The sequence below is a fragment of the Scophthalmus maximus genome, chromosome 1 (assembly GCF_022379125.1).
Source record: "Scophthalmus maximus strain ysfricsl-2021 chromosome 1, ASM2237912v1, whole genome shotgun sequence".
Lineage (NCBI taxonomy): Eukaryota > Metazoa > Chordata > Actinopteri > Pleuronectiformes > Scophthalmidae > Scophthalmus > Scophthalmus maximus.
Window position 1 is genome coordinate 30,057,258 of NC_061515.1, and position 13,872 is coordinate 30,071,129.

Sequence of the window (13,872 nt, forward strand, 5' to 3'; positions counted from 1 at the left end):
CATGCAACAGGAAAATCGGCCGTTTTCGTTTTTTAACTAAAGCTGCTGTAAAAAAATCTGTACATGTCTTGTTAGTTGTGCAGCCTCGGGGCTCGTTCCTCTGGTACCTGAGGCGGAGGCGGCGCAGGGCCGAGGCTCAGCTCCGTCGGGACGACGCACACCGGCTGCACCCTGACCGCCGGCCTCTGGTACTCGGGGCTGGAGGTGACGGTGCTGTAGGCCGGGGGCCCGGCCGTGGTCTGCCTCTGGAGGAGCTGCAGGATGGCCTGGATGTCTGCAGTCATCTGCGACTCCAGTCTGACCCAAACACGGAAATTAAAATCATCAACAAAATGAAAACATTTTTGCGGCAACGTCAACAGACAGATCATTCATGCGGCTGAAGTTCAGAAGTCAAATGAGTTTTGATGATATGAATCAATACTGATGACAAACATGTGATGAGCCGCTGCACAACAGTTCCCAGTGAGTCACTCACACCAGGGAACTGTGCAGTGAAGTGGGATCATTCTTCTGGATTTCAAACACTTTCTGATAACATTCACAGACCCAATGATGCAGATTATTATGGATTATGGATTAATTCTGCTGTGACCTCAATCATGTGGTGTCATCAGAACAAGTTCATCCGACTGTCAAACCTGAAATCAATGTCAACGCCTTTTCTCCCCTCAGGAACAAATACAACGGACATATTTTGAATTATAGTGTAACGGTGTGTTATCACTGAGGGGCGGTGGCTGTGTGGTCAGTACCAGTAGAAAACACTAGGGGGAGACTCTGCAGAGGGTTTGAACGTTAATGTGAAGCCTCCAGGAAGATGTCACGCCTGATAAGAGCTGGTGAACATGACTTTAATTCAGTTTGATCTAGTGGGGCATGAAGGAAACACATTAATATGTACTACTTCATAAATAATATCAGTAAAAGTCCAACATTTAAAATCTTATTTAAAATATCTGTAACGGAAGAAACATTTGTCCCTGCGACTGATTTATTATTCTATTATCATATTTCTACAGTTGGTAATTTAACTGTAGGTTTTGATAATTACTGGAGAGTTTGTGTGAGGCAGCGACTACACAGCTGCACTGTGTCATCATCTGATGCAGCGTGTTACATCACGTCCTGGAGTGTGTGTGTGTGTGTGTGTGTGTGTGTGAGAGGGTGAATCACCTGTTCTCTCCACACGAGCAGAGTGAGCAGAGGGGATTCCTCCTCGTCCCTTTGCCAGGTGTCGGATTTTTACTCTTTACAGGACGTAGACTGATAAAATAAAATGTTTGGCTTCGGGACCGTCCCTGTGCCGCCGGCATTAAGAGTATTAGTGTTTGTTTTGCATTTCAAGAATTAAGTCTGAAATATTCTTCTACTTTAATCTCGACATTCAAACTACTAACGTTAGCTCACATGACCACCTGCACAAAAAAATCCTTATTTTGTACTTTTTGGCCCTAATAGGCTTCCGTAGCCTCGGCTGGCGCTTCAGACCAGACCAAACTGTTTTCTTAATCTCACAATCCTCCATTAATCCTTCATACAATTTAATCCTGTTTATTTCATTTTCTTAATGTCATCTTTCCTCCATATTGGCACCAGAACTCTGACTTCACCATGACGTCCAATTTCACAGGATGACGTCACGAGTCTTTGCGTCTCGTGGCTTCGCGCTATAAATACACATCCGCATTAACTCGGCGGCTGCGTCGACAATACAATGTCTCTGGGAAAGTTTTCAGCCAATTATATCCAGAATCACAAGGAGTCGGAATGGCGAACATCTGAAAGATGACATTGTTGCACTGAGGTTGAAGTAAAATCAAAAGCATATTATGGGAAACGGAGCCAAACATTATCCTGAAGGTGTCTCTTGTTATCTAAAGGTCAAGGGCCTCGTCGGTACAAGGACACACTTTGTGCTCCGACTCAGCTCCGAGGCTAAAAATACATTTATTTGATGTTAAGATTATTCTAGGACGTCACTGATTCGGTCGGTCTCACACTCGATGTGTCAGTTGGACGTTCAGGTGCGTTGTCGCTAACTGAAGTTTCCTTATTTTTCAAACAACGGCGGACATCACCCGAGGTCGTTGACGAGACGCCGCTCGGCTCCACCTCGGAGGCACTGAACACAAACACTTTGACGTGTGAATGTGGAGTTCCCCCTCCAGAGCGCGTCAATACACACATTGAGAGCGTCACATGATTTTCATCGTGTCCTCAATATAATTAATATAATGGGATTAAGATAAAACCAGAGGAGGAGGATTATATGAACACATCCATCCCCTCAGTTTGAGGGGAAATTAAAAACAGCTAATTTCTCATTAATAATTCTGACATAAACACTCTTGTTCAAACACGTCTTATGTAATTGATCGAGGGATATTTATTTATTTATCGCTCATTTGTCGGAGTATATTATCTCTAAACTGTGTATTCCACCTTGCAGCATACTTATATTGATCCCCTATTAACGCATGGAAAAAGGATTTTCCGAACAAAGGAAGAAAGTAGCGTTCCCCTGGTATCTATCTATTTTTTTTTTTCAATAATGACAAGATATAATTATTTTGCTGTCCACCTGTTGAGGTGCTGCTGCAGCAGGTCCAGTCGCTGCTCCACTTCTCCGTAGGTGAGGTCCGTGTCGCTGTCGTCCTCCCCGGCCGCCGTCTCTCGACACCGGGTCGACTCCGCTGCGTGGTCGCCGGGACGCTGACGCACCCACTCGGCTGCGCGGTGCTCTGCTGGGAGACGTGAACACGCACGCACACACACACACACACACACACACACACACACACACACACACACACACACACACACACACACACACACACACACACACACACACACACACACACACACACACACACACACACACACACACACACACACACACACACACACACACACACACACACACACACAGGAGTACAAACACACGGGAGAAGGATGTGTGTTATTAGAGCAGAGCCTCGGGGGGAAGCTTCGTCCTGCGTCGTGTCTTCTCTGCCTATTGAATCCTAACTCGTATCCCACAGAGGAAAACACACCTGACCCTGGTGGACTGTCGCTCCCTCAGAGGGATTTTTTGGGGGGATGAGGAAGAACAGCGAGTGATGGCTGGAGATAAAACAGGAATCCACATCTTCTAATGGCTGAATTATCAAAAAAGAATCAACACGCTCACAGTTTTCTCCTCAGCGCAGATTCATGCGGCAGAAGTTATCGCAGTGCTGCTGTTTGGGTAACCGCTGGACTGCGTCACAGTGTTGAATCTAATTTGCACGGTAGCTTAATCAACAATTACACCATGTCGCTCAGATTTCCTAAAAAGATTTAATGTGACCCCACTAATCAGATAATAACACAATACATAACACACACAAACAAACACGATTTTAACAACTATTTCCTGTAAGTCTTTAGTTTGGTCATGACCTCCGCCGGAGAGGGATGTGACCCCGGCTGGTTGCTGGATTTAATCCTCTTACTTTCTATTACTGATCGGGTTTTAGGTTTCACCCTTATGACACATAATCCTTGTTTGGATTTTTTTAATAGGTGTGACATTCCTCCTCTGGTGATCAGTGTTTTGTAAATTAAATTCTGAGCCAATTTGCATTCTGGTCCAACGTAAGAGGACAAGTCAGTAGATTCACAGCAAAACGACAATATAATTATATTTATATGTGACTTTCTTTCCTCTATAGAATCAGTTGTTTATTTTTATTTATATTTGGGCTGAAACAGAAAATTCTGTTCAGGAAAACTTGAATAAAAAAGCCTCTGAAGCAGTTCCTCTGAAGGGAGAACTGTCTGCAGAATAATCTAGGACTTAAAATCGTGAAACACACGTGTGAAGATTCTCCTCTGGTGCGTCAGGATTTCTGAGCTCAGCTGTGAGACGGAATGAAAACTAACGAAGGAACAAATGAGGCGGACGTTTCCCCATCGTCACCTTTATACGCCTGGGTGTCTGTGTTGTCTCCAGCCTGTGCGTCTGTGGCGCCGCTCAGCCCGAAGCCCAGGGAGTGATCCCTGACGACCGGGTAACCCAGGACACCAGAACACAAGGGCTTCTGCTCCTCTTTCTCTTCTCCTTCCTCCTCCTCCTCCTCCTCCTCTTCATCCTCCTCCTCCTCCTGGTCGTCAGCCTCCTCGGTCGACTCCATCCTCTCCTCAGCTGCTGAGGAGGCGTAGCTCTGCCTCCCTTGCTTGGCGGCCGCCGGCTCCTTCATGTGGGAACCTGCGGGGAGAGAGACGGTGATGAGGTCAACCTGCAGAGGCAACACCGGCTGCTCTCTGTCCTCTGGGGTCGACTCATTATGTCAGTGTTCTGCTCCGCGGGTGAAGTGAGGACAAACATTTTCCGGTGTGTTGAAGTGAACCCGTTGCGTCGCGTCACTTTTTAAATGTGCGTTTACAACTGTGAACAAATAATGTGGCTGAATTATGAACCCTCCCACCTGAGGGACGGAGGCTGCAGGACTGTGTTCCCCGTCCTCACTCGTGTGATATCGGGAGATGGTGTATTCAGATGGCCCGTAACCATGGCGACCTATTCGATTTGCCCGAATCTTTCACTGTGTGAGATATAAACTGACCCAGGATTGAGATGTTTCATAAAACAGCTTATGCAGCTTCAGACGAGGAACTTATGAAACATAATATTGAGTGTCTCGAAAGTACAATTATTACTGAGATTCTCCGGACATCACTGATGTCCGAAAAAAAAAATCCTCAGGTGCTGAAATGCATTTGAATACTTTTGCCAAATCCCTAAGGTTTATTTTGGGCGTTCAACTGTTCAAAGCTCCCGCTGGCAGTGACATGAATCTATGCACAGATGTAAAGGATGCTTTGAAAATGTAAAATATTTATGAATTTATGAATTTTGAAAGTTCTCCATTAGTGGGACTTTGGTACTGGGTTTGTCCTTGTAACATAAAAGCCTCCATATGGTGAAAATACGTTTATATAATCAATCGTGGTCTGCACTTCAAATCTGAGACTCCGTCTTTTCCCAAAAGTCTGCAGTCGACATATGTTCACTGCAGTTGGAATAAAACTTCTCAAGAGTGTTTTAATAATTAGTTCTCTCGTTGAATGTTACTTGAGAGAAAAAGATATTTAAGATGATTTAAAAGTATTTTAACCATATGGAGATTTTTATACACTTAAATTAAAATGAGGTCATGACTCAGACACAGATATTAGGTTGAATCATTATAAGTTAGTAAACTGAATAAATTGTGTAGGCGTTTGAATCATTTCTGATTTAAAAGTACTACAGAACTGATGCTGTGTCTCTGACCTGTGGACGACTTCCTGTTGTACGACACCCGCCTTCCACACTTGACGTCGTCCATGTTGGAGTCGGTGGCTTGTTGGTGCGACGTCTGTAAGCGAAGGGAAACGTGATCAAAGTGAATATATACCTTGGCACAAAATGAGCAAAACTTTAAAAACTAAAGAATACAAATTGTTTTTGATGTGATTCAATTTTCCAATTTTTTCCAGTTGTCTGAGAAAATAACTTTTCCTTCCCGGAAAAACACGTGATTCCCTCTCGCTCCCATAAAAACCACAGGCCTGGTTTGTCTTCCCACTACATCTAATTCATCATGATCACAGATTGAATTATGGCGTCTGTCTGTTCTGTCCAGTGTCAGTCCTCCAGCCAAATGTCAGATTAGAAGAAAAATGTCTGAATTAGCCCTGATGCTTTTTATTCTAACAGCCGGAGATAAAGTGAGGCACTGAGGAGAATTGACAGGGCACAGATACAGACGCTTTAATTCGACCTAATGGTCTTTTTTACTGTAAAGCACTAAAGCAGAAGTACGACATAAAAGCCTCCAATCCGTCTCACTGCTCCCCTCACCGGAGACGGGACTCGGTGGCGGCAGCCGCGCGCTGGATTACCTTGGCGTTTTCATCGCGGAGGTCAAACGTCAGCTCCAAGTTTGTGAGGAAGTGGTCGGCGAACTCGGGATACATGTCCAGCACCTCCTGGATCTCCTCCCTCTGGATGGTGTGGAGGTCGCAGTAGCTCAGCGCCCGTACGTCCGCGCATGACTTCCCCGGCTTGGCGAACAGGTGGATCATCTCGCCGAAGATGTCGTTCTTACCTGCGGGGGGAAAGCAGGCACAGGTCAGGGTCAGGGGTCACCTGGTGGGAGACGGACCACCTGGTGGGAGCAGCATGGCTAAAAGGCGTTGAAAGAGGATAATCTGCAAAAATAAACTGTCATGACAACGATGATGTTGGTTCATTTACCTATTTACACACTTTATTCACATGACTTTTTAGTAGTTTTATCTATTGATAAGGATCTGAGGAAAATAATGAATCATTAACGTAACACTTTTTCTGTTCTCGTGACGGATTATTTCCACCTTGGTAACATTGTCACTCTCGTGCGTAGTGTGCTGTGATACACGACCACACGAAACTGGAGCGATCAGCAGCTCTGAGAAGTGCTGAGTCGTAACTGTACGTGACCTACAACTTCCCCGTCCGTGGGCCTGTGCTCATCATCCTGACCTGATTGTGTCACTGTTTTTGTTTGGTTTTTTGAAATCGAACCTAATTGTTGCATGAAAATGAAAAACAAATGCGCCAAAGCCTCAGTAGGATTCACCTGCCGGCTGCTGGGAGGAAGAGGAGGAAGAGGAGGAAGAGGAGGAAGAGGAGGAAGAGGAGAGGAGAATTCCTCAACCTGCCCACTTCCTTCAACACTCGTCTCTCCCGTCGCTCGTCTTTTATTCCTGCACCGCCCACTCGCTCGGCTCTCTCCTTCTCTTCCTCCTTCCTTTGTCATCCATCTATTTGAGAACAATCGTGTGTCTCCCCCCCCCCCATCAACACATATCCTCTCTGTTACTCTCGTCCCACTGTGTGTCCTCCCCACTCGTCTCCGTCCTCTCCCCTTCATCTCGGGCTCGGCAACAATCACGCTTCTTCTCTGAAGTAACTTATCACAACGTTCCCAGCAGGAATCTCAGCTGGCAACCTCGACGTATCACAGCAGAAGAGAAGCGTCCCCATTTAGTCGGCCCGCCCCCGTCGAGGTGAGTTCAGGCAAAAGCTTCTCCGGCTGGAATGTTGGGACGATGTGCGGCTGGTGTGAATTAGGAATGTGGAGATGTTTTGTGTACGGAGAGTTACTACATGGTCACATTGTCAAGTTCTTTCTTCCTCAGACAGACTAACTAACGGATGCTTTTTGAATATGTCTCTGTACAGTAGAGGATTTGTAACTAGTCAACTAGGGGGCTGGCAGGAGAAGTACCAGAAAAAGCCTGAGCAACATTTGCTGTCTGATTGATTAGGAAGTACAGTACTGTACAGAGTGATGGAGGTGTACGGTCGACCCACCCAGGATGGCCACGACCACGTCGTCTTTGAGAATTTCGATGGAGCCGCGGGAGACGAAGTAAAGCGCCGTGAGCACGTCTCCCGAGTGGACCAGCGTGTCTCCCGGGGGCGCGTGGGTGGTCTTGAACCTCATGGCCAGGGCCCGGAGGCAGCCCTTGGTGGCGCCACGAAACGCCTTACAGTCCTGCAGGAGGCTCTTGTTGAGGTGGAGGCAGATATCCGCCTGCAGGCACTCGGGGAAACCCTTCAGAACCTGGGAGTGGGTCACAGCACACAGTTGTTTACGATGACACAAAAGTACTGGTCTGTACAACAAGCTGTCAGAGTTTGGATGTGCAGGAGTTTGAAAATTTGCAGTTTGGGGTGAAGTTGCGGGTCAAATTCACAGGATTTCCAGAGAAATTTTTGTACAATTGCCACTTGTGTTCTTTCCTTCATCTCAAAACCTATTGAACCCTGCAGAGGGAACCGCCTCCGACACAGAGCTGACAACTGACTGAGTTACTGAGCCTTTCAGCAGATTCAGACGAGAGAACGTTGGGGGACGGACGCGCTGCAGATCAATGACAGCTTAGCCTCAAAGACACAGGTTTCTTTTTACATATTGTACTGCCTTTATGCACTGCTGTGATGAAACTATTCTCAGAACTATCATCTGGAACATGCAAGACCAGAAAGAAGTAAATAATATTCAATCTTCTGTCAAAGACTGTCAGAAATAAATATTATAAATATGAAAAAATGACCCAACCGTGATCGGTCAAACATTCCTACCGCTCCGTGTTAGCCTGTTGAAAGTATAATAAAAAAGTGATACTTTGTTTTTACATGACACATTTTTTTCTGTTGCATTAAAACTAAAAACTTGTAATACACTTACCCTTGTAAAGACAAAGATACAGTGACCACTGACGGAACTAATCAACCACAGACTTCAACACAACAGACAGTGGGGGGCTGTGAAAGGGGCTTCAAGGACACACGGGACGGTTGAAACGAGAACAGACACTTCTCATCTTTTGTCATTTGCACACAAAACGCAATGTGCTAATGACAAGAGAGCAGCAGGGGTTAGAAAAAGAAAAGAAAAGGGGGGGAAAAAGGAAGACTGAACTGTTTTTCTGGCCCTGACAGACTTTTGTGTTGTTGTTGCTCAGGAGGAAAGCTGATTGGTAGATTTGGAAAGGAAAGACTGAACAACAAGCGCAGGTGCCACCGCCGAGCGAGCAGCCAAGCCTCCCACGGCTTGGAGGGAGACCTGGCAGTGCCCACTCTCACTGGCATGATTCACTCCGTCTCTGGTACCAGATGACTGTCGTGGGGGTTGTGTTTGAATCCACAGATCTCATGCAAAGAGGGAGACATGGAGACAGGCCACATGCAAGTCTACCACTGATAGACCATTACTGTGACCCGCAGGAAGCATTCAGTGTTAATGTCGTGTGGGTGTGTCCTATGGGGCAAATGTTGTAGAGACAATATTTGCGTGCGTTTGCATAGAGTTGTGTAACTGTATCTCAATCTGTGTGAGCGTAACCACATTGGTAAACATGTAAAAGAAGCTGCAAATGTGTTACAAGTAATTCGGGCTGTCGTTTCATAAGAGCTTCTTGCGAAACTTCTGCCGCTCGCTGATCTGCAAATGTGCCTGAAATGTAAATTTACAGATTTTGACATGTCTACAAATCCCACTACGCACCGAGTCTTTTACACATTTACAAATGTGATTAAGACTGAGACAGAGTTACACAGCTCTCCACAAACACAAATACTGCTTCAGTATTGGCCCCATAGTGTCTCAGCATGCAAGTTAGTGGAGCATCACAGCAACCGTTTACAGGACAGTTGTGTTTTAATAATAACATGCATGTTGTGGACATTACTGAAACAACAACAGAAAACCTAAATATTATATATGTATGTTAAAAACTAATAAGATTCCACTGCTGATGTCAGCCACAGCGACATGAAGCTCATCAGTTGTGTCAACACATGTACCTCCTGCTCTTACCAGAGTCGTGCGGCCATTCCATTTGACATGAGGCAGACATGGAAAAGACAAACTTATATAAGTATCATGAACAGTATCAGGACGAGAAAAGACACATTAACAGTAGCTTTCATTCAACTTGTGGCTAACCACTGAACATTGCACAGTATAATACTGATGAAAACACAAACTATGTTTTCAGACATGAACTCAGGAAAATGTCAGAAAAACTGGATCTGTTCATGTATGAAGAACGCAGGAGGAACTTTCCTGTCCCGGGGGCCGGCAGGAGAAGTTCTTGAAAATGACTGCAGCAATATTCATGGACATTTGCATTCTCACATTTCAGTCAAATGTCCGGACTTTACATTGATGTGGTGAGAGCATTTGTGGGGGGACAGGATAGCTGAAAGTCAGCACACAACTGGCGACCGAAACATCAAACTCACTTCAATGAGTTTGTACAGGAGGAAAGAAGAAGCAAACTTAGCATATTATTTGGTCTCCATTGTTAAAAACGCAAGCGAGAGGTTTGCCAGACAAAGAACCACACCACCAGAATTATAAAAACACACACTGGTTCACAGACTCCTCTCGTACCATATTCATGTCGATGCCGTTGGTGTACGTCCAGGCGTGTTGGAAGTATTCCTCCAGCCTCTGCCTCAGCGGGTTGGGGATCTGGTGGAAGCGGATGAACTCCTTGACCCGGAGCATCTGCAGGTGATACCTGGCTGTACCTGAATACAACCGCTGGATGATGGCGGACACGTTCCCAAAGATGCTGGCGTACATCAGAGCTGGGAGAAAAGCCACACAGGCGACCGTTGAGCCAGGGGAAGCAAGCACATACCTGCCTCTTCTTCTGCTTTCACCAAATACAACATTCGATTCACTGTGTATGCATTAAATTACGACCGTGGTAATTGTACATTGACATCTTATGGCGTCAGTCTAGTAATCTGTCCTGTCAAGGTCTGGTTCTAGCTTCTACATGAAACACTGTGTGTGCGCTGCAGCCAGAGGGTTTCAGCAGTGACATGGTGGAAACGCTGTGTGTCTGCACTGTCACTCATCTGTCACTCACATCCAATGAGCATGACGCAGATGGAAAAGATCTTCTCGGAGTTGGTGTTGGGGGAGACGTTGCCGAAGCCCACACTGGTCAGACTGCTGAAGGTGAAGTAGAGCGCGGTGACGTACTTGTCTTTGATGGACGGGCCCGAGCTGGGGTCGCTGTAGTTGTACTTCTTTCCTACGGTGAATAACGACAACAGAGTACAGTTAGAAGTATCACAAAAAGGACTGTGGTTTCTTTGAAAACAGGACAAAAGACAAGTAAGCTCACCTATTGACACGCCCAGGTTGTCCAGCCATCCGATCTTGTGCTCCAGGTAAGGCTTCTCCACGTTGCCGATGGCGTACCAGATGCAGGCGAGCCAGTGGGCGATGAGTGCGAAGATGCACATGAGCAGCATGAGGACGGCGGCACCGTACTCCGAATAGCGGTCCAGCTTGCGGGCGACGCGCACCAGCCGCAGGAGACGGGCCGTCTTCAGCAGACCAATCAGAGTGGTGGTCTGACAGACAGAGGAATATACATTTAGTCACTTGTGGATGAGTCTCAGACTTCTATAGGAACAACAGGGGGAGTCGCCCTCTGCTGGTCAGGATTACCTAATCCTAATTTGTTAAAAAATATATATATATTTGAGGTAAATTACTTGTAACATCCTTTCAACATTTGGAAATGTGACCTTCAATAAGCCCAAAATCAAAATCCAGAAATCAGACCGGAGGTTTGCACAAAGTGCACAAGTTGTTTGTCGCCTCTCAGGGGTCGACGAGTCAGGGGTCAGGGGGTCAAGAGGACAATCAGATCAGAGTTAGAGATTCAGAAACATATGCAGCTCATATTATTCACAGACGAGACAGAGGATCATTCCCGCTGCTGTAAACACGTTTCAAGGACTCGGCATCCATCACCGTCAGGACACGCATGTCTGGAAATCATGAAAATCAGGCTTCAAGAAGAAATGGCATTCAAATAGACGAATGAGAAAGGGAAGGTGAGTTTCGTGAATCAGCTGTTTGGATAATGATGATGATGAGGAGGAGGCCCATTTGAATAAAGCCACAATTTTACCAAAAGCATTGGGAACTTTAAACAAGGAACTAAAAGGTTCCTGCAGATCGCTGGTGGCTTGTGTTTCCACTCACGTACTCAACCAACCAGGCACCTTCTTTTTAAGTGAATATGAAGGTGGGAAATTAGCAGCTTGGAAGCTTTGTCAAAGCCTTGAAGCCAGGGGCTGGAAATAAAACCAGCGTCAGCACATACAGGCTCGCATCATTCATACATTACAATGTACACACTTTAATCCTCCGTCTCCATTTTCTACCCTGATTAAATTAACAGTCTTGTCTGAGGGGAGTTGGGGATTGGGGGATGGGGCCTTAAGTCCTGATCTATTAGTGTGGCACAATGTGTAAACACAAGAAGTGAGATTTCAGGAACGCCAATAGGTGCTACCACTCCAATATCCTCTGGGAAATCATTACCCAGCAGCCGCGTACTGGACTTCTGCCTCCTCACGTCCACACTCCTTCAGGTGAGAGCAAACAGCACATGGATTGTTCCTAGAAGCAGGAAGTGGGCTGAAGGATATTTTTGATATCTTGGATGATTCATGCGGGAGGCTGTAGCTGCTCGTGATGGGTCTATTAAAGAGCCTCCATCACTCACCTCTGTGCATCTGGCCAGCCGACAACCAACACAGCGACTGGATCACACACAGAAAACAGATGAGCTCCATGTGAGTGACCGGCACTGGTGACACAGAGTGTGATGTTGATTAAAATCTGCTCGTACAGTAAGTCGGAGGCATTTTCCAGCTAAAGCTCCCATTAGCAAACCAGCTGTATGAAACACATCCGCCGAATATCCCTCCGACCATCTGCCGCTGAGGCTTTCCAGACTCACATGGCCACTTACAAACGCCCGGCGTCAACAGACGCTGTGATTGAACCGTTTCACTTGACAACACGCCGACTATCAGGCTCACGCCCGTCTACAAACCAATCACAGTCAAGTACCGTAGGTGAACGCAGCCCACGTACGTGATGACGACAGGACGTACGTATGTTGTACAAGAAACCTCCGTGCTTCTCCTCAAATTACATGTGAGACCAAAACTGACCGGATCAAATGTAAACAATGAAACAACAACGTGAACCCAATATTATCAATGCAGCTAAAAAAAAATATTACTATGCCTAAATATATCCCATCAAGGTTTCACACTACAGCTACAAAGGAAAAGGAACAAAAATCAACAAGAAGGTTTTGCTAATTAGTCCAAATCTGAATAGAGAGAAAAATAAATTACCCAACATTTTAAAAATATTTTGGGATGAATAATTGCACGTGGTTGTAAAACACGACTCTGACTGTGTCCACATCCCGCCTGGTCACAGTGAGAGAGAGGGACCGGCTTCCTTTTGTGAAGATCCGCTGTCACCGCAGGATTTAGCATCAGTCTATTTCTGTACAGTCTGATGTGACCTGTTAACTATCTGTGAGCGTTTGAAAACAATGTACCAAAAGAACTCATAGAAGTAAAATCACGTGTGCCCCGAGACATTGTGGGTAAAAAGAGATGCTAGTTGAATCTGTTCACGAGCAGGAGTAAGGTTTAGAGTAAAACGCCTTATAATGTGCAAATATCTCAGATTTGAACACTATGTACAAGTGAGTGTGGAAGTAATAGGGAAACAATCTCAACTGGAGACTGATATGAAAACAACGTCGGAGCTCAAATTGCTCCTGTAGGCAAATACTGCACCGCATCATTTATTTTCACTCGGCAGCCGGCAGAGCTTAAATCCCACTCAAGACAGAATCTCAAGGGACATTAGAAGCTGCTGCGTTTCTAATGAAATCAGCAAAAAAAAACAAAAAACAAATCTTAATATTGTCGAAGATGGTTTCCAGGCAACAAAAGGTGCATGAGATTATGTCTAAAAATAGCTTCTGCACAGTGCGAACGAAAATAACACACCTGAAAGACGAGAGCTAAAACTGTACACGGACATGTCATTTTCAGTTTCTCCGGGAGACGGGAGGAGGTAAAAATACATGTTGTCACCGCGTGACGGCAAAGACCCAGTCTGTCATCCAGCAGTACTAGGAGGACGAACATCGAGCCACGGTGTCGCTCAGCTGTCTGCTCCTTTATCTCCAGCTGCCACTCAGGCCCGGCCTCCAGCCATGGAGCCACCGCACAGCGACACTCCGATGAATAATGACTCAGCAAACCAACACACCGACGCAGGGGCTTCGGCCAATAACCACGGAGGACGTTTGACTTCTGAGGGAGGTAGGTAGGTAGGTAAGGAAGTAGGTAAGGAAGTAGGTAGATAGGTAGGTAAGGAAGTAGGTAGGTAGGTAAGGAAGTAGGTAAGGAAGTAGGTAGGTAGGTAGGTAGGTAAGGAA

At 45.9% G+C, this 13,872-nt stretch overlaps 1 protein-coding gene across 5 annotated transcripts in view; it reads right to left on the bottom strand.

Moving 5' to 3' along the window:
• The window catches only part of kcnh7 (potassium channel, voltage gated eag related subfamily H, member 7), a 43,115-nt gene that overhangs the window by 3,306 nt on the left and 25,937 nt on the right, over positions 1 to 13,872 (bottom strand). For 3 of the 5 annotated variants that reach the window (XM_047335821.1, XM_047335820.1, XM_047335810.1), the window contains 9 exons: positions 10,726 to 10,957; positions 10,465 to 10,632; positions 9,977 to 10,177; positions 7,388 to 7,642; positions 5,932 to 6,137; positions 5,321 to 5,405; positions 3,965 to 4,252; positions 2,585 to 2,747; positions 108 to 297 (listed from right to left, as the gene is read on the bottom strand). In XM_047335821.1, the coding sequence (XP_047191777.1) occupies positions 108 to 297; positions 2,585 to 2,747; positions 3,965 to 4,252; positions 5,321 to 5,405; positions 5,932 to 6,137; positions 7,388 to 7,642; positions 9,977 to 10,177; positions 10,465 to 10,632; positions 10,726 to 10,957 (1,788 nt within the window). The remainder of the gene's footprint in view (positions 1 to 107; positions 298 to 2,584; positions 2,748 to 3,964; positions 4,253 to 5,320; positions 5,406 to 5,931; positions 6,138 to 7,387; positions 7,643 to 9,976; positions 10,178 to 10,464; positions 10,633 to 10,725; positions 10,958 to 13,872) is intronic. The other 2 variants (XM_047335817.1, XM_035638581.2) reach the window with 2 other exon arrangements.